This window comes from Tiliqua scincoides, chromosome 7 (genome assembly GCF_035046505.1).
Source record: "Tiliqua scincoides isolate rTilSci1 chromosome 7, rTilSci1.hap2, whole genome shotgun sequence".
Lineage (NCBI taxonomy): Eukaryota > Metazoa > Chordata > Lepidosauria > Squamata > Scincidae > Tiliqua > Tiliqua scincoides.
Window position 1 is genome coordinate 79,251,422 of NC_089827.1, and position 27,994 is coordinate 79,279,415.

The 27,994-nt window shown below is 41.7% G+C and overlaps 1 protein-coding gene across 1 annotated transcript; it reads left to right on the forward strand.

The window, feature by feature from the left end:
• Positions 1 to 231: 231 nt before the first annotated feature.
• On the forward strand, positions 232 to 27,966 carry CAND1 (cullin associated and neddylation dissociated 1). Its single transcript, XM_066633807.1, has 15 exons — positions 232 to 440; positions 6,049 to 6,192; positions 11,301 to 11,455; positions 13,262 to 13,385; positions 13,753 to 14,009; positions 14,119 to 14,224; positions 15,726 to 15,871; positions 16,363 to 16,655; positions 17,103 to 17,244; positions 18,868 to 20,361; positions 22,339 to 22,434; positions 23,954 to 24,123; positions 25,289 to 25,453; positions 26,504 to 26,611; positions 27,416 to 27,966. The coding sequence occupies exons 1-15, from the start codon at positions 373 to 375 to the stop codon at positions 27,638 to 27,640; spliced, it is 3,693 nt and encodes a 1,230-aa protein (XP_066489904.1). The 5' UTR covers positions 232 to 372; the 3' UTR covers positions 27,641 to 27,966.
• Positions 27,967 to 27,994: the final 28 nt, after the last annotated feature.

The following is a 27,994-nucleotide window of genomic DNA, read 5'->3' on the forward strand; positions in this document are numbered from 1 at the left end:
GTGGCCTCCCGCGATGCACCGCGCCGAGGGCGAGGCGAGGGCCGAGTGCAGGCCGGGATTCGGAGTCTTCGCCTTCATCTCCCACCCCCAACCGTCCCGATCGCGCGACTCTGCGCCGCCGGCGTGGTGACGTCAGGCGCAAGTCTCCGCCCGCGGCGTCGCAGGGAGCCAATGGGCGCCGGCCCCGCCTCCGCGCGCGAGGGCCTCCTTGAACTTTGACCTTAGGCCCGAGCGCGAGGCAACAGACGGCGGGGTTGGGCCCTCCTCCTCCGCGGCCTTCGCTGTCCCGCGCGAGCGATGCTCCAGAGCTGAGCCCCGCCCCGCCCTCCTCACGCACGCTGCGCGGGACCCAGACGCCGGCCGGCCGCAGCCATGGCGAGCGCCTCGTACCACATCTCCAACCTGCTGGAGAAGATGACGTCCAGCGACAAGGACTTCAGGTCGGCCCGCGCCCCCCCCCCGGCGCCTCCGCGCGTCTCGCCCGCCCCGCCCGTCTCTTGTCTGGGCGCGGCCGTCGGCGGCAGCGCGGCCGGAGGGCCCCGCCAAGGCAGCCGGGCAGGGGAGCCGGGGCGGCGCCGCCTCCATCTCACGGCCGCCTCCGGGTTCCCTTCCGCAGCCTCGCGAGGCGGCCTCCCCCGCTGCTGGCTGCTCGGGTCGGTCCTGCCCGCGCCGCGTGTGCGCAGCAGGGGTCGAGCCTGGAGCGCTGGCGCTGGCTGGCTGGGCAGGAGCGGGGCCGCGGGAGCACCGTCACTCCCAGGCCGGGCAGAAGGGGGCTCAGCCCCGGGGGCTCGCTGAGCAGCCCCGCCTCCGCCTCATCGCCGCTCCTGGAAGGAGCCCTGACCCCGAGAGGTGCTGTCAGGTGCCCTGCGTGGCTCCCTGTGGGCTGCCAGGTGCGGAGTGGGCAGAGCGCCCCTTTGACCCCCCTGCAGAAGAGGGAGTGTTGGCAGGTGCCGCTTTTCAGCTCTTCTGTGCTGAGCTGCGCCTGCCGTCACACCCTCTTCCTACAAGTGGCTGAAAGCAGAGCGCTCTGTCCCGTCACCCGTGTGGGGGCTCTCACTGTTGTAGGAGTGGAAGAGTCTGTGGTGGAGGCTCCGGAGCCTTCTCAGTGCACTAGTCCTCGGTGAGGAGCTAGGCCTCTGTGTAGAGTGGCCTGATGGCAAGGGGGACAGAATGCCTGTACCTTTAACCTCTGCACAGAAGAGGGAATGTTGGCAGGTGCCGCTTTGCAAACCTTTCCATACCATTGGCAGGTGCAGCTTTTTATACCCTTCAATGTTGAGCTGCACCTGCCAGCATTCCCTCTTCTATACAGTGGTTAAAAGTGCAGGCACTCTGTCTCCCTTGGCATCTGGTCACCCTACAAATCGGTGCTTCAATCAGTGCACCCAGGGCCACGCCATTCTCTGTTCCTGTTCCTGCACAGAGCTTACTCCTACCCAGCCAACACTTTCCTTGGGGTAAGCCTCATCAAACACAATGGGACTTGTTTCTGAGTAGACATGCAAATGACTATATAGGGTGGCAATGGAAGACAGATGGAATATAGTATATTTCTAACCATTGTATAGAAGATGGAATTTTGCAGGTATAGCTCAACACGGAAGGGTTTAAAAAGCTACACCTGCCAATATTTCCTCTTCTATATAATGGTAACAGCATGGGAATCCTAACCCTAATGCTATATACAGAGTTTTCAAACATTAGCTGTAGATGCTTGTACTAGTTCAAAAAATGTTTGTTTGTAAGAAGATTTGTATCCTGCACTTTTCTTTCCCACCAGACAGGTGTTCAACGTGGCTTACAATCAAAGTAAAATTTGTTAAAACAGAAAAAAGTAACACAAAAAGCAAAGGTTACAGCAGAGCACTAGCAAGATCAACATCATAGGCTAAAGAGTGTGCAAAGAAAGTCCTTCAGTCAATGGCAAAATAAGATCACAGATGTTGCCGACATCACTGGCTTTCCTGGGAGGGCAGAATGCTAAGTTTCGTCAGGTGGCTGGTCTCTGGTATAAAGCCTCCCCTCCTCTCACCTTCAGAGGAAAAGCTTTTGCATAGGTACTGGCTCTGAAAGCAAGGAGAAGGGGTGGCTTAATACTAGGCATCTGAAGAAACTTGGCATTCCCCCCCACCACCACCACCAGCGGCTGATATAATTTTCTGGGGGGAAGGCATTTCATAACTTGGGTGCCACAATAGAGAAGACCCTGTCTTGTGTCATTGTAACACCCATATCCACCAGCGGCTGAACTTGCAGAAGGGGCGCTCTTAGATATGTGTCCAACGAAGACAGGCAGTTATATAGGGAGAGGCAGTCCTTCAGGTATTCTGGACTCAAGTTGTTTAAATGCCTGACTTGCACTCCAGCACCTTGAATTGCATTCAAAAAGCTGTCAACAACTGCAGCAGGTGATATAGCCCAGGAGTAATACCATCTTGTTTGTACTGTATTGTATCATGTTTGACTTGTGTGGCCCCTATTCAAATCCTTCCTTAGACACAGACTATGGGAAGCCTTGAATGCCCCATTGGTTCTCCATTCAGTGTGAATGGTGATTTGAATGGCATAGTTTTGAGGATGAATGAGATATGTTTTGGTACCTGTCCAAGGTGTTGAGGTAAAGGTGAATGATAATTGCAAGCTGAAGCACTGTTATTTGGAGATAAGTTTCTTTGAAGTCCTTGGGAAAGTATCAGGCTACAAATGAAATATAGATGTGTAAAAATTAGCATAGCACAAAGAAGGTTCATTTTTTGTATCAGTGTTTGAGTTCAGATTGATGTATATTTTAAAGTTTCAAGAAAAAACAGACAAAGTTGTAGACAAACAATTGTATTTTTTTATGGTTGGATATTGCTGCTGTGAGACAAATTTCATTCAACATGACTAACCAAAGCAAATTAGCATGTAATCAACAAAAAGCTTTTATTGGTATTTTTATTCTATATGGGCTTATGATGCACTATAATACACTCTTCTATAGAAAATTGTAGTGAATATGGCATTTAATCTCTTGCAATGATGTTACTTAGTACTTACTGGTAACAAAGAGTTCATTGGCTTTAATTTTACTTTGGAGGTTGTGTTCGCTGTCAAATATGCATTAATGAAAATTATTTGTAAAGTAGGAGTTACTTACTACATAATAAAAATTGTTCACAAGAACACATCTGTATGTGATTAGGTTAGTTTTCATTCTTCCTCCTCAGACAGATACTATGTGTTTTAGGGAATAGGGGACTGTGTCGCAATTCAAAGGGTGACAAGCATAGGAGATAATGGCAGTGGAAGTTGGGCAGGTTGTTACAAGAGGAGGGAGGCTGGTCGAGGGCAGATCATTCCTCTTTCTGGTCCTTCCTTGGTGGCCCTAGCAGCTGCCTCAAGCACCTGAAGCTGCTGTTATTGTTTGTCAGCTCAGAGAATAATAAAACCAGCCTGTTCCAAGATTTAATTCTGTATCACAGGATCTTGTTGAATGAGGCTGGCAGGGTTAATCTTACCCAACTGTGCCCCCTAGGCTTCTGCATGCTGCAACAGCCATGGTGGTGGGGTTCAGGAGGCAGAGTTCTACTCAGAGTTGCACTTGTCTTCTCTGGGTGCCCTGTCCAGCGTTAGTGGGTGTGGAGGACCTGAGCCTGGTGCTGAATGGAGGACCTGAGGCTGGTGCTGAATGGGCAAGATAGGTCAGGGATTCTGTTAGGGTACTGACTACCTTGCTGCACAACAGACTCACTGGCTTGGGTGATCTCAATAGTGGTGTTGGAATGCTCCTGGCTAATTGTGCTGGGGATTTCAGTGCCTGTGCTGGGGCCTCCATGATAAGTCTGGCTTGGGATTTTGTGGTGGCCTGGACAACTATGGGCCTGTCTCAGCAAGTTGCAGCCCTGACACATGTGTCTGGGCACAGATTAGACTTGATTTTCACTGCAAGCAGAGGGAATATGATCTATTGGCAGAAGAGTTTAAGATGACTGCTCTGCAACAGACAGATGTTACCTGGTAGGATGTAGACTGATGGTAGCATCTAATTGTTGCTAAGGCAGGGGGTTGTCTAATGATATAGTCCATCCCGAAGGCTGATGGATTCAAATGGTTTTCTGAGGGCTTTGGGGGATTTTCCTGCTACTAGGGCCACTTATTCACTCACTGCTGTTGTCGACCTCTGGAAGGAGGAAATGGCTACTGATGGATCAGATTTCTTCTATGTGACCTCAGCCAGGTTGTAAAGTCAGGTCCAGTTAGCTCTTTGTTTTGCTGAAGAGCTTTGAATGATGAACTGATTGGCAAATGCCTTGGGCAGTGGTGGAGGAAGACACACAGTGAGTCTGACCGGACACCGGCTAGAACATACCTTTGTGCAGGGGTGGCCAACCTTTAAACTTTAGGACTCCTGGACCTTTAACAATTGTGTAGAATTTCAGCAGGTATAGCTTGTCATCTGGTGCAGCTGGATTCCCCTCTTTTACATATTTGTTTAAGGTCCAGGAGCCCCAAGTCGAAAGGTTGGTCACCTCTGCCTTAGTGCCTACTTGGGTGGTGGTAGCAAAGAAGGCTTTCTTCTCTGCTGCTATCACATCTGCAAAATGCCATCCAAGGGAGCTGTTCCTCATTGTCTTGGGCCTGTTATATTTAATACCTCAGGAGATTCTTCTAATGCCTGCTGTGATGTTTTCATGAAGCACTTTGCAAATAAAATCACCCAGATCTGACTCAACTTGGATTTCATCTTGGCTTGCAGAATGTCAGTAGAGATACATTCTGTAGCCCATGCTGTTTAATATCTGCATGAAACTGCTGGGGAAGTTCACCCAGGGATATGCAGTTAAATGTTGCCAATATGCAGATGACACCCAGCTCTGTCTGTTTCTTCCACCAGTTTCCACAGAGGCTGTTTTGGAATGCTAACTGGTTGTGGCCTAGATGAGAGCTAATAAATGGAAATTAAATGTGGGCAGGACAGGGCCTCTTAATCTGGAAGATTGCAGTGCAGGTAGTTGATTAGCAACTTGCTTTAGATGGGCTAGCAGCTCCTCTGAACAAGATGATATGCAGCCTGGGAGTCTTTCTAGATCTGCATTTGTCTCTGGATTGCCAGGTGGTAGCTGTGGCCAGAGTGGCCTTTACCCAACCTTGGGCTGTGCACCAGCTGCAGCTGTATCTAAGTCAATCAGATCTGGCTACAGTGGTCCATGGTAAAGTTACATCTCATTTAGATTGTTATGACATACTATGTGGGACTGTCTTTCAGGACAGTTTGGAAGCTGCAGTTAGTACAGAATACGGCGGCCTGGGTGGTGACCAGGCTCATTGGTTTGAGTCTGCCATGCAGTTGCTCTGGCTGCTTGTGGCTAGGATATCGTAATGACCACCTTCACCCACAGAATCCCACTTCTCCCCTACAGTCGTCAGATAGGGCTTAGTATACCACCATCATCTGAAGCCACGGGGACAGGGGACAGGGCCTTTTCTGTGCCACCACATTTGTGGAATCGACTCTCAGAAGATGTGAGGACAGTCTCTTCTCTATATAGTTTCTGGCAGGGTTTGAAAACACTTGTTTTGCTTGGTTTTCGAGGAGACCACTTTCAGTTAGTGTGTATATTGTGATCTTGTGTTGCTTTCATGGTTTTATTTTTGATGTTTTTATTCACTCCTTGTATCACTAATTGTTTTCATCTTGTATTCATTTTTTATTTTATGATATTCCATTGTACACTGCTTTAAGCTTTTAGAGAAGCAGTCTATAAATCCTTCAAATAAAGCAAATGTAAGAAATAAATGCAGGCTCTTTCTTACTAAATCTGAAAGTCTTACAGGAAGCAAAAGATAAGTATGTTGATCGCTATATTTTTACATCTACATAGTTTGTATGTAAGAATTTGTTGTTTTATGCAGTCCTTGGTATAACAACATAGAAAAAGTTAATCTTCTCTGGCTAACATTAACCATGGCTAAGGATGGTAAATGAGTGATAGAGATTTGTGCTAGTGTGGGAACTCACATTCTTAGCAGTCTCTTAGTTGTGCTCATTGACTGTGTTTTGTGTAGGTTTATGGCAACAAATGACTTGATGACTGAACTGCAGAAAGATTCTATCAAATTGGATGACGATAGCGAAAGGAAAGTTGTGAAAATGATTCTAAAGTTGCTAGAAGATAAGAATGGTGAAGTGCAAAATTTGGCAGTCAAATGGTATGTATATTTCTGTGACTAGCATTTCTAATTCTGATATATTCGCTTGATTCTATAGTAAGAAGAAAAGAATTGTCTTGTGAACATGTCAGTGTCCGTCTTGTCTGGCATTCTCTCTTCAGAAATGGCAACTGAGAGAATGTAAGCAGCGTGGTGAAGATGACTGTCTTCTATTGTTAGTTACCACCTGATTCTTTTAAAAACTGCATATACCAGGACTTTTCAGACTGGGGTGTCGTGATGCCCCAGCTTGTGGGCCCTGGCCTGTTTCTCCTTAAGGGGCGAGGGCAGCCCGGAGGCAGGGAGGAGGCAGTGGCACAATCCCCAGGATTGCGCCACTCAGGGGGCTGCAGGGACTTGGGTGCACTTACCGGAGCCTCCTGTAGCCTCCCGGGGATGCGGGGAGCCCTGTGCAGAGCTCTCCGAAGCTTCACAAGTGAAAGTGGAGTGATCACACTCCGCTTCTGCTAAACTTCCCCCGCCAGAACTTACTGCGGCTTTCAAACTCCCTGGGAGTTTGAAAACTGCAGGTATATGCCAATGCAAAAAAGACTACTGGCTATCCTGAATTTCCTGCTGGCCAATTTCTGACCTGGAATTCTGAGTGCTAGAGAGATATATGTCCCATTCACTATTTCCACACATTTCATATTGTTGTGTTCTCTTTTATTTTCCAAAAAGAGAATAACGAGAAATAATCTTTTCTCTTTCCCATCTCTTTGAAGTACAGCATCAGAATAAAAACAGACCATTGTGCTTACCAGTGGAATTCTATTTTCTACAGACTTCCGCTTAATAACCACATGTATCATGGTGGTCAAAGCACAACAAAGAGGTTCTTAATGAGGCAGTCAGGTCTCCCACAGTCTGCAGCAGAGTGTCTGTTAATACAACAAAGAGGCTCTGAATGCAAAGGAAAGGCAATCTATCTCCAGTAAGCCTGTGCAGCCAGCTAGTGTCTGGCAAGGAGTGTCTGTGTACACAACCAAGGCACTAGATTGGGCTGAATGTTCGCTTAACAAACTAATCTCATACCAACAGGGATCAGAGAATGTATGATCATCGTTAAATGACACACACCTGCATATAAACAAATAGTTCTAGCTATGTGTAGTTACATGTATTGTCTTAGGTATACAGATCAGATTGGTTTGTGTATTTAAGGAAGCAGATCTCCTGGAAGGAAACCCCATTGAACAAAATGGGGCTTATTTCTGTATTGATATGCATAAGATTGCATAGAAAGGACAGGAATTTAAACGTTTGTATTTGTTTATATCTCTGATATGAAGAGTTAGCCATCTTGAAATTATCTGGTAAATGGCAGTTTTATTGATTGATTGTGAATTAATATTGGTAAATGAATATTTTGGTTATTTGAATGCTTAAGAATATAGAATTCTCACTCTGTTTTTGAGATGTTAATGCCTGTGTCCTGTAAGTGAAGTGGGACACCAGTTCTGAATTCTGAAATAAATATCATTTTAAGGCGCATAGAACCTCTTAACACATTTATATTAAGATGTAATATACAAAGAGTATGAGCAGCTTTGACTGCAAAATGTGGTTTACCAAATATAGGTTACTAGAGATCAACCTGTCTGTGAATGTTTCCTGTGCATATTTGTTGCAGCAGCTCTTGTGAATGGTGGATATGCACAGCCTTTAATTAGGTTTGGTCTTTATCCTTTTCCTAGGTAGAGAATGTGGCAGGAACACGAGCTTAAATTTATTTTATACTTGAAAAGCACTTGTAAAGAAATGTTCAGGCTTTATATTTTTCTCTCTTTAAGGAAAAATTGGTTGTCTGCCTTCTTGACTTGTACCTGTGACAGCTATGTCAAAAGTGAAAATATAATTTTTCAGCTCATAAAGGGGAAAATGCTTTCTTACCCTTACCACAGTTTTTTTTCCAGAATTAATGTCTTCGTTGTTGTGATTGAGAAATTGCATTGGGGGTTGCTTTGATGTAAGCTTATGCTGTCTGTTGGATATCATATGTATTTTGGCACTGGTTTTACCATCATTTGTTTTCCGCAGATCACTCTAGTTAAAAAACAAGTCAACAAAATATAGACTGTTTGAATTGAACTAACCAGCGGTTCTCAAACTTTTTAGAGGCCCTATAGGTAGTTGCCCAATTTATAAATGCCAAGGGGTGTGGCTATAATGATGATTATGCAGCAGTGCTCTCTCCCAAGTAGCAGGTTGTTTAACCCTTGATGCTCATAGCCTATTTGCCCTGTCAGTTTCATGACAATTGGATCATATCGCACTGGTGGGTCCCAGTCTCATTTTTGGAGCTTATTAACCCTTGTTAATGTCTTGTTAAGACCCTCAAATATGCTTGCCTAGAAAAGTTCTTGGTCGCTTACTGTGGAGAGGGAATGCTTAATGCATTGTTAGTAGCAACAGTGGGAACATCAGGATTAAACATAAGAAGGATTTTTTCACCATGCTGTATGGGTAACAGTAGCTTCTTTAGTGCTTAAAGTACTGATAGTTTCTTTTTTAAAAAAAACAAAAACATTTGGCACTGTGTCTTTGTGGGCGGCTTCAGCAGCTTCAGCAGTGTTTGCGGCAGCCGCTTGCTGCTGGCTACCTTCTTATTTCTTTAGGAAGTGCCAGGAAATGACATATTATGTGACATAGGGCGCAGTCCTAACCCACTTTCCAGCACTGACATAAGGGCAATGCAGCTCTGAGGTAAAAGAACAAGCAGTTCCTTACTTTGAGGAGGCCTCTGAGTGCCATCCAACTGCAGGATGCAGCACATGTCCCATTGGCACCGCTGTGCCAGTGCTGGAAAGTTGGTTAGGATTTGGACCATAGGATAATTCTTCTGGTGCCTCCCTAAGAAAAAAAAAAGTGGTGCGTGGCAAGCAACGCTTAAAGCACTAATGGAATGGTAACTCATGGGTTAATAATGATTTAGTGGTGATTCTGAACCTGGTCACTCTGAAGGTATCTGAGATTCATTCATATTGCCTAAGTACAGAGAAATAATGCATATACACCAAGACACCTATGGGTTGCATTCTGGAGGTTTGTCCAGAAGTCTGAACGTCGATAGGTTGAAACAGCTGGTCTTACCAGGCAAGCATATAATTCAGCTGTCTGTAACTCAGGAACTCATTGTATTCTTGGTTATTGGTTGTTGGCATCCTTCAGTCTCGGAAGACTATGGTGTCACGCTCTGAATGGTGGTTCTGGAACAGAGTGTCCTCTCCAGTGCGTGAAGCCTGGGTAAAGTAGGTATGGAGGACAGACTGTTACCCATGCAGCAAATCCCCCCTCTCCAAGTCGCTGAAATGGTCCAATGGAAAGGCAGAGGCCAATACGGTTGGTTCCAGCGGTGTCGCAGGAGTTGCCAGAACGTGACTGTGTTCAGCCATGAACTGCCTCAGGGACTCCGGCTCTGGATTTTGCCTCGAGGTTGACTCCTGAAGCCTTTTCCATAACTGGATGTAGCCACAAGGCAGTGGAGGTTTGGGATCAGAGTTTTCCTTCTCTCAGATGAGCTGCCTTCCCAGGCTGACGAGTCCCATCTACCCGGTGGCTGTTTAGTCGCCTCTTACGACAAGTACAGCCAAACAGAGGGCCTATTCTTGTCCCCAGCCTCCAGGGGATATTATTATTGTTTATATAGTATGCTATACAACTATTGCATGCTGTACTATATAATACAGCATGCAACATAGTTACTATGCTATATGCAGATACCCTGTACTTGGGGTGTGCTGCTGAGACATTTGAAAATATGGAGTTGCGCCAGAGGGTTTGTATAGCCCAACATTGTCAACCCTGATAGCAGAGATTTTCCCTAAGGCTCATGCGGAAATCCCAGTTCTGTCACCTAAGATATCTGTTGGACTCTTATCCAGTCACAGGTAATTTAGTACATTAAAGAAAATCAGAAGAAATACTGTTATCCTGAAACACTTCATGTTGAAGATAAAAAGTCTGTGGCAGCCATTGCATTTTGGAGGAAATCTTGTTGAACAGATGAAATTGTTGGGGTTGGGAAGAATCTTTATTTTGAAGGCTTTGATTGTGCTAGCTGCCAAATGTTCTTATGTATAAGCTGTTAAACCAGCTGATATCATTTTCTCAGTTAGCAGCACTTGAAATAGCTGCAGAATGAAACTTTGTGTCTCTTTGACTCCTCAGGAAAACCAGGGCAATATGGACAGCATCACTAAATTGTTCACTGAAATATTACAAAGTGGGATATAAAATATATCAAATGTGCACTTGCCTTACAGGCAAAAATTTCTGTTGTGAGCTAAATTATATTGACACTTTTTAAAATAGTGAGCCTCATTCTAATATCTACGTAGGTCACAGTTCTAACCAGCATTCCTTTGAAGCTGTGTTGCTACATAGCTCAAAGCGCCAAAAGCGCCTGTGTGCACCACTGTGGATGCTTTAGTGGGGTTATTGGTTCTAACCACTTTGTTCTTGATTGCATATGTGGTAGCATATCTTTGAAATGATTAGTTTTGCCCAGTTAACAATATTTGGAAACAGCTAGATTAACATCAGTGCTACAATAAAAGTATTGACTATAAACCTGTTCAAAGTCTAAACCTGTGTTGGATTGTAATCTTGATTTTACAGTGGTGCCTCGCAAGACGAAATTAATTCGTTCCGCAAGTCGTTTCGTATTGCGAAAATTTCGTCTTGCGAAGCGCGGTTTCCCATAGGAATGCATTGAAATTTAATTAATGCGTTCCTATGGGCATTAAAAGTCAGAACAAAGTCAAATTTGGTTTACAAAGTGATTATTAAGTGCTCTTTAAAGGCATACATACTGTACAAAGGATTTCAAAAATTTCAAGCACAAAACTTCAACTTTTTAATTTTAAAAATTCGTCTTGCGAAGCACAGCATAGAAAAATTTGTCTTGCGAGTAACCAGAAAAAATCGCAAAAACGCTTTCGTCTTGCGAGTTTTTCGGTGTGCAAGGCATTCGTCTTGTGAGGCACCACTGTATTTGTAAATGCGAGATGAGTTAAAGAAGGGTGTTAGAATATAGACATTAATGTTTTAGCAGTGGTTGAATCAGTTTTTAAATTCCAGTGAACATTGTTTGGGTTTCATTACAGCCTCGGACCCTTGGTGAGTAAAGTGAAAGAATACCAAGTGGAGACAATTGTAGATACTCTGTGTACTAACATGCTTTCTGATAAAGAGCAGCTGCGTGATATTTCAAGCATTGGCCTTAAAACAGTGATTGGCGAACTTCCTCCTGCTTCCAGTGGTAACTTTTTTCTTTTTCTTCTTTATATTATTTATTTTTTGTTTTGATTTTAGTTAATGAATTAAGGGTCAGATTAAATTTTAGATAACCTTGAGATTTACATTAATTGGATAAAAATCTTTTTCTATCAATTGATAATTCAAAAGATTGGTTGGAGAAAATGGTGATGCTTGATAAGTGTTCTTATGCTGTTGTTGTTAATGTCTCACTGTAGTGTTTGGAGAGAGGAGGCAAGAATAGTTCAAGAACCAAACATGGGAATCGCATCTTTATTGGTCACTGTATCACAATGTACGATACTTCTCTGTTGTGCAGCATGACCCAGGGTTTCTGCTGAAAGCATGTAGGCTGCGTCTATTATTGTAGCACTGCTCAGCTTTCCCAGTAACCTCTTCACCTGTTTGTTTGCTACCATTGTCATTTGTCCTGTGTAATATTTGAAGTTTCACAGGAAACCTATTTACAGTACAGTTTGGATCTCAGTTTCTGTGGGGGACCCCCCTCCCCCCGCAGATACTAAAACCACTGTGGAATCCACGGGTGGGGTCCAATAGGACCTGCAGAAGCACCTTCTGGTCATGTCAGAGGTATTCTGAGGCCCGTAGAGACTGTGCACAGCCTTTCTGGGCCTCAGAAAACCTCCTGGGTGCAACTGGAAGGCAGTCCTGGTCGCATCTAAGAGGTCAGGTGAGGCCCTCCCATGCAGTTCTGGTGTTGAGTCAAATCCATGGGTGTTAAATCCACAGATAGAGGCCCCATCTATGCTTCAATAAGCCTGTGTTGTCTTGGGGTCAGCAACGTTTCCCCCCATCCTCCTCAGAGTTCCCCTCAGAGAGATATTGACAATGAAAGCTGCTGTAACCATGTATATCAAATACTTAGCCCTATCCTGCTCCTACACTTGTTTGCCTGCAGTTTTAGTACTACAAGTTGGTCTGACCAACAATGATATCGAAATCATTCTTCTTTAAAGTGCCTGAGCTCAATTTGGATGCTGTTCACATATTGGAATGCCCAGCCATTTGAATTGAGCTTTATTGTACTATTTAACTAAAATAGGAATATCTTCTTCAAGGATATGGGTCAGTTACAGGCTTGTGTTTAATATGGAACTGCTTGTGCCAGTTCTTTCAGAAAGGTGAAAGTAATGAGAAGTGGTCATTGGATAGCTTTGTGTAAAAGCTCGAAATAGGAAAATCCACAGTTCAGTAGTATTTTTAATCTGGTTTCATTTTCTGTTTCCTTGCTTGATCTTGGTTATCAAATGGCCATTGAACACCTAATACTGTAAAAGTATTAGTGCTTTTGGGTGCCTGGATAATTAGTGTTGTCTATGAAGGAAAGACATCATGAGCATGATGTGGCTAGTTAAATATATATACTTAAAATTTATAAATAAAAACACTGAGGGATTTCTAAGTTTGGCTTTTACAGAAAATAGAGCAACAATATAATGCTTTTCCTCCGATAAGGTCCTGCTTGCGTGTCTAATATAGTCTTTACAAGTAATCTCCATGAGATCTAGTCTGTGTTGGGGGGGATTTATTTATAGATTGCACACTGTGGATGATGGTGCCAGTTTGTGATTTTGCTTGTTTCCAACATTTTGTGTATAGTCAGTTCCTAGTTCTTGGACAATAGTCGGAATGACTTGTTACAGAATGAATTCAAATCATTTTCACGCAGTTGGCCACAATTTGTTTTGGATAACTACAAAATTTTCATTAAGTAAATACTGTTAATTATAGACTATTGGAGATATGTTGAAGTTTCATATGTAACTATATGGTTTTGTTTTACTTTTAGGTTCTGCATTAGCAGCTAATGTTTGCAAAAAGATCACTGGACGTCTTACCAGTGCCATTGCCAAGCAAGAGGATGTGTCTGTTCAGTTAGAGGCCTTGGACATCATGGCTGATATGTTGAGCAGGTAGACATGCATGTTAAAGATGCTTTTAACAGTGATTGGCTAAATGGTTTTATAAAGTTTTGTAAGTAGGCTCTATATGCAGTTCAAATATGTCAAGATTTTATTGAAGAGAAGGCAAAGGAAGTTGAGCAAATGTAGACTTATTAAGTGCATAATAAATGTAACTTTAAAAGCTGACTTTATATTAGTAATTGTTGCTGACCGTAGTAACTGAACAGTTTATTTTGATGAGTTGAAGCAGAGGCAGCTTAAGGATTACGTGGAGAAAACACTTAAACTTCAAGAGAAGCATGTTATGAAAGTGTCTGGATATCAAAAGTTGAGTTATTAACAGTTTTCTTCAAATTAATTTTTGTCTACTTTCAAGGCAAGGAGGACTGCTTGTCAATTTCCATCCATCTATTCTGACCTGCCTGCTTCCTCAGCTGACTAGTCCAAGACTTGCTGTGAGAAAAAGAACCATCATTGCTCTGGGCCATCTTGTTATGAGTTGTGGCAACATAGTGTTTGTTGACCTCATTGAACATCTGTTGATGGAGCTTTCCAAAAATGATTCCATGTCAACAACTAGGACCTATATACAGTGTATTGCTGCCATCAGTAGGCAAGCAGGTCACAGAATAGGTAAAACAATTTACACTTTTAAAGTTTTTTTTTCCAGTTGCTGTTTTTCATATTTTGCTATGGTTGCTAAGAATTTCAGATATTGATTGCTTCTGTTTCCTGCTGTCAGGTGAATACCTTGAGAAAATTATTCCTTTGGTAGTAAAATTTTGTAACGTAGATGATGATGAACTACGAGAATACTGCATTCAAGCCTTTGAATCTTTTGTTAGGAGGTAAGAGTGTCATAGGTGCACTTGGGTTTTTGCTTTTCAGTACAAAAGAAATTGCTACCAATTTTTAGAGTAGACTGAGGAGGGTTTAGAGAGTGAAAGGAATTTGAAGAATTGGGTGGGTACACCTTGCGCAAGCAGAAGCTTCACTCATGCAACTTGTCTCAGCCTAGTTTTTTTTGTAATTTTCCTATCTTCTTGCTGCTCTCCAACCCAAGCCATTCCTGAAGGTTCTCCTGGCAGTCTGGAGAGACTTTCCAAGGGAAGCATGTGTGGAAGAAGTGGCAGGGAAGTTGTCTTTCAGAATCTTCCTTCAGTACATCTTTCTTAAGATCTCAACAGCTCAACAGCTGACATGACCTGATTTAAGTAAAGATTCTCCTTAAAATAAATAATGTAACTAGTTGGAAATTCTGAATTCTTAAAGTGGATTCAAGCGACTACTTCATAGAATGCATGGATAACTAAACTGGTCTTTGAGATGTGCCATGACTCCAAAGTAACATTTCTTCAGAGCATCAATAGTGGAAATTCTTGTATAATCTGATCTGGTGTGGCCTGGTTGTAGCAGGCGCATTTTTACAAGAGTCCTGTGTTCTATAGATTTCTAAATATAGGTTATTTGACATCATTTGAAAGAGTATATGGGAGGTTTACTCTTATTAAGAATATTTATATACCGCTTTTTAATTTAAAAAACTTTTCAGAGTGGCTGACATAACACCATTAAATAAAAATAGGAAATTGTTCCCTGTCCTACAGAGGTCAGTTAAGAGAGAAACACAAGGGAGGCACCATTAATGGCCTATGGGAGAGATGTTGTGCTGGAATGAATAAGGATAGTATCATTCCCTCAGCTAAGTATAAGAGAGTGCCACTAAAAGGAGCCTCTTTACCCAGTGTACAAGGGTTTGCACGTAATCAGCTCTGCCACTCTTCTGTCCTGTTTGAACTGTCTCCTGCTTTGCAGCAGAGTAGGGAAGTCCATATGGGTTTTGATTCCAGCATTTTTCAGGTTAGAATTGCAAGGCACTGCTCCTCTACTGGGCATGCACACCTCTCAACAGGAAAGAAGATGTTGCCCCAGAGGAATCTGCTAAGAAGCAGCACCTCAGGCCTTGTTTTGGCCCAGGAGGCTTTGCTTGAGAGTAGTGCTGTCCCAGAAATGAGAACCGTGTGTGTGCTTTTGCCCTGGTAGACAGCTCTCCTGTCAGAATGACTACCCTGAGGGCCCCCCCACCCCTCAGTAAATAGTAATCAGTGAATAGTTGTTGCAGAGACAACTCAAAAGTCTTCAGAGGAATGTTGTTCTTTTTCGGAGAGAAATCTGTGCAAACGTCGTCTGGCTTTGCCTATAATAAATGTGTCAGCTATAACTGTAGACTGTTTCAGTGGGTTTTTACTATACACAGGTTTACTAATGAACCCAGTTGAATCATGTAGCAATAATATTTAAAGATTTATCTTTCATAGTTTCCTAATTAGTGTTGTGTTTATTATGCAGATGTCCTAAAGAAGTTTATCCTCATGTAACTACCATTATAAACATTTGTCTTAAGTACCTTACGTATGATCCCAATTACAATTATGATGATGAAGATGAAGATGAGAATGCCATGGATGCTGATGGTGGAGATGACGATGATCAAGGTAACTCACGCACTGGTAAAGTACCTACATCTGAGATAGGAAGGAAAATGAACTTGCTAGTGCAGTATTCTAAGTTAACGTATTATATGTTTGGACGAGTTCTCTAGTCCATTCTTTATGATCCACTTTGTATGAACTAAGACAAGCAGGGAAAAACCAAATGTTAGTAAGTGCAAACTAGCAGCTGTAGCTAGTTGGGGTCCTGTGAAATGTGCAGTGAAGTGGTGCTTTCATGTAGTAGCTGTTCATTTTCATAGTATTGGTCTAAGCACGGTATTTGCTAAATATTGCTGAATATACATTTGCCATTAAAATATGTAGCGTTGTTGGTTGTTCTGTATGCCTTGTACAGCTGTCATCAAATATTAAATAAGCGAATAATAAAATAAAATATATTTTCCATTGTTCATGGAATTCAATTAACTGCAAAACCTTAAACTGTGAGCTTTAGTTGTGGTTATATCTAATATGGTATCTTAATTTTTTCTAAGGAAGCGACGATGAATATAGCGATGATGATGACATGAGCTGGAAAGTTAGACGTGCAGCTGCAAAATGCTTGGATGCTGTAGTCAGTACACGGCATGAAATGCTAGCAGAATTCTACAAGACTGTGTCTCCTGCTTTAATTGCTAGATTCAAGGAACGTGAGGAGAATGTAAAAGCAGATGTCTTTCATGCATATCTTTCTCTCTTAAAACAAACTCGACCTGTGCAGAGTTGGCTGTGTGATCCTGATGCAATGGAACAAGGAGAGACGCCTTTGACAATGCTTCAGAGTCAGGTTAGTAGGTAACATTTCTGTATTTTGTAGCCTGAAAGGCCATGTTTGGCTGGCTGCATGTGGAAAATGGTGAAAAGGTTAATTGCCACCATTTTCTGAAAATGACACTTGAGGCTCTTGGATTGTACTGAAGTCAGACATTAGTTCTGATGTCTCTAGTATGTAAGCCTCAGGATTTTTTTATGCTCTGTTAATTGAGAGCTTTTGGTGTTGAACTGCAAGCAACTTCTATTGGTTTGTGAGGTCCTAGAAGGTTTTTGCTATTTGGGGCAGTTTCTGGATTCTTCCCTGGAGTTGCACGCAAAGTGTAGAATCCAGAAATAGTAGTGGCTGCATCTGTCTGAATGTCTGATCACTATATTATATTTTTTACTTAAAGGTAGCTCTTAATTCGTAGGCTCGTACAAAGAAAGTGCTAACGGCTGAACAAGTGTATCATACTTACAGGTTCCCAACATTGTTAAAGCCTTACATAAGCAGATGAAGGAAAAAAGCGTGAAGACGCGTCAGTGTTGCTTTAACATGCTAACTGAATTGGTCAATGTACTACCTGGGGCTCTAACACAACACATTCCTGTACTTGTGCCAGGTATGGAAAACTTGTCTTAGTCTTGACTTTGCTTTTTAAAAGTTTGTGAAATTGCAGTCTTTGGTTGTGGTTTGAAGCATATTTTCTTACCATTTTGGTTCTTGTACAGCAGTCATTTTCAACCACTGTGCCATGGCACATTGGTGTGCCGTGAGTGGTTCACAGGTGTGCCACAGGAATTTGAGAGAAGGTAATTTATTAGTAGGACCAATGGGGGATGTGAGCACCCCACTGGCAGCATGGTGTGCCTTGTCAATTGTCAAAAAACTTACGGTGCGTCTTGACAATTTTAGTGCCTTGTCAGTGTGCCGTGAGATGAAAAGGGTTGAAAATCGCTATTGTACAGTATAACACTGTATCTCCCTCATTAGCCTTTAAACAATTTAGCATTTGCTTGGCACGTCTTGGAATGGTTGATTTAACACCCCGCACACCTCACACTTTGCGCCATTATGGGTGCTTAGAGGAAGATGAGTAGAGGTGATGCTCCTAATTAGCATGTTTCAGTGATAACACGGCTTATGTGAATATTTTGCTATTCTGGCTGTCTGTGGTGCTATACATAGAAAATGTTTATTCAATACATACAGCATCATGGTTTAAAAGATATGAGAGAAGGTAATAACAGGAAGGGGAGAATGAATACTAGTAAAACTAAACTGTACTCGTATTGCATTTATCCCCTGCCTTTCTTTCATCATTTAAGAAGTTATAACTCAAGGCAGTGTACATGGGATTTCAGATGATCACCGAACCAGGCTCTGGTGGTTATTTTGTTTTTGGAAACAAGAGTCAAACATATTTGCATTTTCAGATCCGTTGAATGATGTAACATTTGATTTATTGAAACTGTGAAAAAAATTAATAAAGCATTTTGCAAAAAAAAGGAGTAAGTTTCAGCAAGAGTTGGGATATAATGAAAACTGAAGGAGAGGAGGAGAAGTGGGAAAGAAAGTGACCAAAGAAATAAGTGAGGAAGAAAAAGAGAATGATAAAGATCCATGTAATGAAGAAAAAGGGTAGGAGATGGTGGAGAGAAGATAGGCTTGTACATGTGAAGTTGCCCCTTCCTTGTTCTTTCAGATGTTCCCAGCTCTGAACTCTAGTAGCAGACTCTGGTTCCACACATTAAAACAGTGTGTATCATAAGTATGAAGAAGCTCAGTGCAAGCATTCAAATACGGATAGAACCAGCTCTAGGAGCCATTGTTTTTCTCCACTGTATTCTGTCAAATAGTCTTCCATAGTAGCTAGGAATGATTCGTTTGGCTGGTTGCTACTAATGTAGTGCAGTTGGATTGCTGAACGTAGCTTAGCGAAACCTGATTTTCAGGATTGCTAACTAGGCTATAATTGGCAAAAGTGAGATCAGGTCTACAGGTAGCATTTGTATGAAAGGCTTTGGTTGGCAGAATGGCTTCTGGGTGAGAGACTGTAGGATAATACAAGATCAGATAAATATTGTCTTCTAATAAGTGCTTTACAGAATGATAAGCTGTTTTTTTCCTTTTGTAATACTTAAATGTAAATTCAGAAAGCTATTGGTTTAAATTAGATAGATGAGAAGAAACACATATACTTTTAAAAATAAAGTTGTGTGAATTAAGACTCTTCTTTTCACAGGTATAATTTTTTCACTGAACGACAAGTCAAGTTCTTCAAACCTGAAGATAGATGCTCTGTCCTGTCTGTATGTGATTCTCTGTAATCATGCTCCCCAAGTTTTCCACCCTCATGTTCAAGCATTGGTGCCTCCTGTTGTAGCATGTGTTGGGGACCCATTTTATAAGATAACCTCAGAGGCACTTTTGGTGACTCAGCAGCTTGTGAAGGTTATTCGTCCATTAGAACAACCGTCTTCTTTTGACGCCACTCTTTATATCAAAGATTTGTTTAGTTGTACAATCAAGAGACTGAAAGCTGCTGACATTGATCAGGAAGTAAAAGAGAGGGCAATCTCTTGTATGGGCCAAATCATCTGCAGCCTCGGTGACAATCTGGGCTCTGACCTACCTAGTACTCTTCAGATCTTCTTAGAGAGACTGAAAAACGAGATCACTCGGCTAACCACAGTGAAGGCTTTGACTCTGATTGCTGGCTCTCCACTGAAGATAGACCTGAGGCCAGTCCTAGGAGAAGGTGTTCCTATTCTTGCTTCTTTCCTTAGAAAGAACCAGCGAGCTTTGAAATTAGGAACTCTTTCTGCTTTAGATATCTTAATCAAAAACTACAGTGACAGCTTGACAGCTGCTATGATTGATGCTGTCCTGGATGAGCTTCCACCTCTTATCAGTGAGAGTGATATGCATGTGTCACAAATGGCCATCAGTTTTCTGACAACACTAGCTAAAGTGTATCCTTCCTCTCTCTCAAAAATCAGTGGCTCCATTCTGAATGAACTCATTGGGCTAGTAAGATCACCACTGTTGCAGGGTGGAGCCCTTAGTGCCATGCTAGAATTTTTCCAAGCTCTGGTTGTGACTGGAACAAGTAACTTAGGGTATATGGATTTATTGCGCATGTTAACGGGTCCAGTGTACTCTCAGAATACAGCGCTTACTCACAAGCAGTCTTATTATTCCATTGCCAAATGTGTAGCTGCCCTTACAAGAGCGTGCCCTAAAGAAGGACCAGCAGTAGTAGGTCAGTTTATTCAAGATGTCAAGAACTCAAGATCTACGGATTCCATTCGTCTCTTAGCTTTACTTTCGCTTGGGGAAGTTGGACACCACATTGACTTAAGTGGACAAATAGAACTAAAATCTGTAATTTTGGAAGCGTTCTCCTCTCCTAGCGAAGAAGTGAAATCTGCAGCATCTTACGCATTGGGCAGTATCAGTGTTGGCAACCTTCCTGAATATCTCCCATTTGTCTTACAAGAAATAACTAGTCAACCTAAAAGGCAATACCTTCTGCTCCATTCCTTGAAGGAGATAATTAGCTCTGCAACAGTGCAAGGTCTCAAACCATATGTTGAAAGCATTTGGTCTTTACTCCTGAAACACTGTGAGTGTGCAGAAGAGGGTACCAGGAATGTTGTTGCTGAATGCTTGGGCAAGCTGACTTTAATAGACCCAGAGACTCTACTTCCACGCCTCAAAGGATATTTGGCATCAGGTTCGTAGACATTCATATCTTGGTGTGCTTCTTGAGATGCCATCCATAACTCGTTACTACCAGAATGTTTCTGTTAACATTAGTATGTACCAGCTGAAGTTAAGAGATTGTGGATTTCAGTTCAAGCGATGGACAGCAGACTGGAATCTTAATATTTCTTAGTTATTTTTTAAAAATTATAGCTGTATAAAAAAAGAGTTCCTGAGCTGTCTGTTTAAATTTAATTGGAGAGTTCTAACTTAAGCAGTTCTGCTACAGAAACTGTATAAGTAATGTTAATCGAGACGTAATTCCAAATGGAAGCATTTTTAAAATTTGGAGGGAATAATTAGAAATCTTTTTTTTAATGGCAAGTACAACAAGGGCTTTGTTTAGTATGACTTCTTGAATATGTTTTTATTTGTTTTTAAATTATGTTTTTAATATGTTGTAAGCCGCCTTGAGTCCCTTCGGGGGGAAAGGCGGGATAAAAATAAAGTTGTTGTTGTTGTTGTTACTATTATTATTATTATTATTATTATTATTATTATTATTATTATTATTATTGTATAAAGAATGTAACAATCTGGCTGTACAATATTATTTTTTTAAAGAAAATGGCAGCAAGATTCTTAATGGATCAAATTGATGCTGAGTGTCACTGGCAAGAATTGGTTATGTCTATTAATTTCAATGGCATCCCCTTATTTCATGTTTCATGTACGCTACCCACCTCTTATAGCCTCTCCTCGACTGAACAGAATTATATTCTAGAGCAGTGTTTCTCAACCAGTCGTACTTGTACCACCAGTGGTACTTGAGGTGGTGTCTGGTGGTACTTATGGGACCCCCACTGTCTGGCAGCAATACCAGCAAAGCAGTGCAACAAGCAGCGGTAGGAGGCTTGACTCAGAAGGCAGAGCTCCAGCATGCACTTTTTGCATGCTTAGAAAAGCCCTCCTGTCCATCCTGAGCCTCTTAACTGGTGCTTGTCATGTTGCATCTGGCCTCCCAATCCAGAAGTAACTGGTGATTACATCACTGTCAGTTATTTCTGGTGATCCTTCCAACAGATGGATAATGTGCTAGGTCAGGGGACATTGCAGGGGACAAATGTCAGAAAACACTGGTCTAGTGCAGTTCTAAAAGTGTGCCCCTGTGAACCCTGAGTCTCCCTGAGACCCCTTCAAGGAGTTCATTAGCGCACCATACATGACTGTCATCTGCTTGGCATTGCACCACACCGAACATGCAGTGGTGCTCTGGTGCTCCCTGAGACTCCATGCAGGTGCCAGCGGGACTCCCTGAGACCCTGTTTTGGAGTGTAAAGGGCTCCAGTGATTGAAAAGTTTGAGAACTCCTAGAGTATTTGAACTGTCCGTGGACAGTAAGAGAAAACAGCAGTTTCCAAGAGAAACACCTGACCAGCCTACTGTTGGAATCAGGAAGTAGACTAGATGGTTCAGCCCAGACATAATACCAAACCATGGTTTAGTGCTATGAAAACAAGCTTCTGTGAGCTGCAGGCTCACACACTTCTCCCACCCTTCCAGCATCCCTGAAAGGAAATTTAAAGCTTTCACTATTATAGTAGATTATACAACGGATGAGGATCGAAAGAACCTAGTTCTGTGAGGTGGAAGCAGCCTTTTTTTGAACAGCAACTTTGACTGCCCTGTGTTGCATGGGAAACAGCTTTTGAAATTTAGGAGAGTTAGAAATGGATTTTGCAATATGATGTGGAGATTCAGCTGTTCAAAGGAAACTGTCAAAAATCTTACTGGGTTAGCATACAATATGTGTGTGAGCTTAAGTATTTCTGAATCCCAGCAAGGTTCCGGCTATAAAAATGTAGAAGGATAATACTCAGGAAGGAAAAATGCAAACCAAGGGAATTTCACCCTTTAAAAGAAAATTGTCATTATTGCTAATCAAATGGCATTTTGATAATTGCATTATAGAGAAAATTGAAAACTGATTTGTGTTCTTTGGTGTTAGGATCATCGTATGCTCGAAGTTCAGTGGTTACTGCTGTAAAGTTCACCATTTCTGATCATCCCCAGCCCATAGACCCACTTTTAAAGAATTGTATAGGTAAGTGAAACTTTAACTTTTTTCAAGTAGTGCATTTTTAGCACATACAAAAACTGAACTGTTAATATGGCTAAGTGCCAACTTCAGGATTTTTGAGGCACTAGGATCTTGTTTATAGGTGACATGGTACCTGAAATTTTTCTAACCTTACTTTAAAAGCCATTCTGCCCAACGTTGCATATATGCAACAGGGACCAAATGTGTACACCTGTGGGCCGGGCAAAAATGGGTTAAAAGGGTTTTGCAGCTACCAGAATATTCTTAAAGCATTCATTGGTGTGTTTTTTCAGTCTGAAGCATTACTTACTGAAAGTAGTGTACAACACTGGTACATCACAACACATGCTCGGCTCTAAAGAACAGACAGTACATAGAAAGAGGCACCACTTAAGTTAAAAACAAATTTTAAACAATGAAAATTGAATGTATATTGATGCATTGCAACTGGCATTGCGACTGGCATGGCGACTGAAAAATCTCATTTCTTTTAAAACCATTGTTTTGTGGTTTTCCTTTCCTGCTTTGATTCTCTGAAATGTGTTTTACTCACAAGTTGTTATTTAAGACCTGAGGGATAGCAATCAGGTTGTGACTGAAGAACATGGAATTTGGCACTTTTCGGTCTCTTAATTACAACATTCCATAGAGCAGGTTTAGAGAAACATATAGAAAAAGGTTCCTATATGTTTGGCCCTCAAATCTTCTTGAGCAGTGGTTCTCAAACTTTTAGCACCGGGACCCACTTTTTACAACGAGAAACTGTCGGGACCCACTGGAAGTGATGTCATGACCAGAAGTGACATTATGAAGCAGGAAGAGTTTTAACAATCCTAGGCTGCAATCCTAGATACGCTTACTCAGGAGTAAGTCCCATTGACTATCATTGTTAAAAGCATATACTTAGCAGCCTGTTAAAGGTACAGATCTGTCACATTTCCCCAAATGCAGTCACATACCATGATACATCACGTCTGATATATTAAAAATAAAATATTGAAATGAATGAGGACCCACCCAAAATTAGCTCATGACCCACAGTTTTAGAAACACTGTTCTTGAGGGTAGGAGCGTTTTGAAGAAGCTAACTTATTTGTAAATGACAAATAGTACCATTTTAAAGAAGATGTGTCCAAGTTGGAACAGTTTACAAGCTCAGTTATTGTCAGTGACAACTGGAAACACCTCCCAGTAGTGTCCAGGAAACTTTCTGAGGCCTGAAGAGGCTGTGCGGAAAACCAAAAGTGCCTTTCCTGCACCTCTGGGAGGCTTTCTGATGCCCAGAGAGGCTGTGTGTGACCCCTCTGGGTCTTGGAACACATCTAGAAGGCACTTCCAGTTGCGTCCGGATGTCCTTTGTGGCTTGGACTTATTGATTCTGTTCTGCAGGTTTCAGTATCTGTGGGGTGGCCCAAGAATGGATCCCCGTGGATAACAATGGCCAACTGTAATTTCATTTTTCATAAGTAACAAATATTGGATAAAATCATATTGTTCATATACCTTTTTTAAATGGTTTCAGGTGACTTTCTGAAAACTTTGGAAGATCCAGATCTTAATGTGAGACGAGTAGCTCTGGTAACATTTAATTCAGCAGCGCACAATAAACCATCATTAATAAGGGACCTTTTAGATACTGTGCTTCCACATCTTTATAATGAAACCAAGGTCAGAAAGGAACTAATAAGAGAGGTATGTAATCCACTTAAGTTCATGGTAAGTAAGCTGTGGTGCCCAGAGAATAGCTAACACTATTTTAGCTGGGTTTGTATTGAGATACTCATGTAAGCTCAATCTTTAGCCATAAGTGATTGAGAAATCACCATGATTATATGTTTGGGCTGAGAGAGTCCCTAAGTTGGCGGTTGTTGAGGGGGAAAGAGTGCACTTCCTATTTCTCTCCCCTTTTGTAACTTCCCTGTGCCAAGTGCCATGACCTTGCCAAAGATCCCTGCACCCTCAGTAGTGCCTTTTCTGGAGGTTTGGGGCTTCAGTAAGGAGCAGAGGAGTGGGAAGGAGAGTTTCTCCTCTGGATGTGAGCACAGTGCTTTGGATGCAGCCCTTTGAAAACTGTTCTGTACTGATAGGAAAAGGATTTAAATAAATGCACCTTACAAAATTGGGAAACCAAAGTACAGGGAAGGTATTGAGAACTGAGTACCACTACAAAATTTAGTTCACTACGTAGTGTCTTATGAAAAGAGCTGAGCAAAATGACTGCCCCTAAATCTTGTTACCTGTTGTGTAGGCTTCCCATCCAGTCGGCTTCAGTTGAATTTAAATGTAATTCACTTTCTTGCAACATTGTGGGGATACAGGGAATAGCCTGCAAAGAGAAAATTTGCTGAGGACACATACAAGAACAGTCGGTACTGAAAGATTCATATAATTGCTGCATAGACCTAAAATAATTAGATGTGGGAAATTGAGTGTTATTTGGGGTTTAAGTTTTTTCAGATACTTTTGAAGTTACAGACCTGTAAGTTTAAAAACATCTCTTACAGTTAAGAAATGTTTCCTGATATTCAACTGAACTCTCACCTCTTGCAGCTTAAGCCTATTAGCTCTAGTATCCTGAGCTGGTTTAGCATAGTGGCTAAGGGGTGAGCTGTGACTTCTTTATTCAAACTCATTAGGTGACCTTATTCAGAACGCTCCCTCTCAGTCTCAGCTTTCAGGATAGTATCAGGGTAGTAGTGAATTACACATTTGATGTAAGGACAGCATCAAGATAATGTGTGAAACTTTGCCCACTCAGAAAAGCACTATACAATGGCTAAGTTCTGAACTGGTAACTTTAGTGGAAACTAAACTTAATCAGTGCATCAAATTCTTAAATTTCTGTTTTGGTTTGCAGGTGGAAATGGGACCATTTAAGCATACAGTGGATGATGGTCTGGATATCAGGAAGGCAGCGTTTGAGTGCATGTACACTCTTCTGGATAGCTGCCTGGACAGACTAGACATCTTTGAATTCCTAAACCATGTTGAAGATGGTTTGAAGGATCATTATGATATTAAGGTGAGTTCTGACATCACACATGCATGTCTGCTTATGTGTAATGTATCTTCACAAGGCGCTGGTTTAACAATCACAATAAAACTTCTCATTTTTACTTTTGGAAGAAGACTTCTTATCCTAAGCTCTGTGAGGAATGTTTTTAGTTGGAATTGAGAACACCATATAGACTCTTACCAGGGTTTATTACTGAGTTTTGCCTGCATTTTTCCCAGACTTTTTTCCCCAACTGAGGAAGAGCTTAAAATGCATAGGGCACCTAATTCCCCAATGAATAGGTGATGGGGTGTTTTTTTTTGTGATTTCCTGCTGCTTACAAGATGGGCTTTTAATGCTTTTTCTTATAGATTGTTGCTGTGACCGTGATAGCCAATGAAAGGTTAGGGCCAAACAGAGGGTACTGGTGGTTTGGGGCTTTCAGTAGGTTGTGTCTCCTTATACCCTGAGAATACATGTTATATACAGATTTGTATACAGGTTGTGTCTTTTTATATGCTGATTTGGACCAGCAGATTTGACCCCACCAAGGTTCTCAACCAGGAGGCTGACTTCTGCCTCCCAGACATGACCAGAAGAATCTTCTAGTCATTCCTGGGAGTGACTTTTGGTTTTAGGGAAAATCTGAAGTTTCCTTCTAAGACCTTTTGGGGGATTCAGACCACTTCCCGGGCGTAGATGCCGCTCCCCAACCACAGACTTCATTATCCTTGGTTTTCAGCAAAGGGGGTTCTGGGAACAGAACCCCCACAGATACCGAGATCAGACTGTATAAGCTATTGGAGGGAATTATTTTGAATGCAGAGTGGGGTTTACAAATAAAGCCAAAATTCCAAGGGTGGATTCTGTTCTTATGGGTTGGAAGGGAAGCCTCAAGAAATTACAATTGGTGAGTAGGAAAAATAGCCTGAAAATGGCATTTTTCCTCCCAGAATGTCTTCATCCTAGAATCGTCAGTGTTGAATTTGTTGATGCTTGAAAGCTGGCAAGCTATTCTGTAGAGAAATTGCTTTAACTTAATTATTTCTTCAATATTTTTTTCTCTTGCTCAACCAGATGCTAACATTTTTAATGTTGGTGAGACTGTCTACCCTATGTCCAAGTGCAGTACTGCAGAGGCTGGATAGGCTGGTTGAACCCTTACGTGCTACATGTACAACCAAGGTACTATGTGAATGTATTTAAAGTGGCATAAAATGTGAAAATAAAAAAATAGATCTTTATTGTAAAATAATGTTACAAGGGCTGGATTAGGTTTTCTCATTTCGCCACTTGTGGTAGGAGGACAGTCACTGACATTGTGTCACTGCTTATGTTGCCCAAAGTTGATTGTGTGTGTGAGAGAGAGAGGGGCAGGGGACAGACACCAGTGCATGTTGCTCTGGTACCAAGTCAGTCTTGGGAAGATGATACTTTTAAGGCATTTTTCTTTCCTGACTTGCACTTTTGCCATTCTCCCCCATCTGTTCTTTGTTCAGATGCTCAACATGAAATTTCAGAGAAAAAGTATTCCTTAGTCTGTCTGTCCATTCAGGGGAATTTTTCCTGTCTCCTATTAAGCTAAAATAATAATTAAAGCTTTAGGAATGTTTTTGTTTTGAACAAAAGCAAGCAGGATCTGTTTTCTTCTGTGTGAGAACAGACAAAGTCACTTCTGGTTGTTTGCTTTTGTGACTAAAAACAGCATCTGATTTACTGGTACCTCCTTAGAGCTGTCCCAGGTTTAGAGAAATGTTAACAAGGAGGGGGAAAAAACACTTTCCTGTAGTTGTTAGGGCATCAGCTTGAATTATAAGACACCAGTATATAAAGTTGCTAGATATGTGTTTTTTTTGGTATGTGTTCAGTATTCTGTGGGTTAGTAAAAGTGCTTATTAGTTGATGGAGTATATACATCAGTTTTGAATAACTAATTTGATTTCATTGTTGAATTCTGTTTTAACCATTGCTTTCCTTTTAATTCGACAGGTAAAAGCGAACTCTGTAAAGCAGGAGTTTGAGAAACAAGATGAGCTGAAACGATCTGCCATGAGGGCAGTGGCAGCATTATTGACCATTCCAGAAGCAGAAAAGAGTCCATTGATGAGTGAATTCCAGTCTCAGATAAGCTCTAATCCTGAGCTTGCAGCCATCTTTGAAAGTATCCAGAAAGATTCGTCATCCACTAATTTGGAATCTATGGACACTAGTTAGATATTTGTTCAAAATGGGGACCATTAATATGAACCATTCGGTGCACTGAATTGACAAGTTAAAAAACAGACAAAACAGAAAAGTATCTAATCTTCACAATGTTCCACTTTACCTTTACGGAGACAGTTTGGCTTTTTCCCATTGTTGCTTTTTTAGCATTTATTCCAGAATGTGTATTTCCATAACTCTAAAAGTTGTAAGCCACTCATGTTTTAGTGGATTTGGACCCATGATATAGAAATAAAAGATTAAAACGCATGGTGTATGGAAATAGATTCCAACATCTGTTTGCCCTGTAATGTTTAGGATTAAAAAGTTGAAATTTGTGACCATGATTTTTCTTTTCATATATAT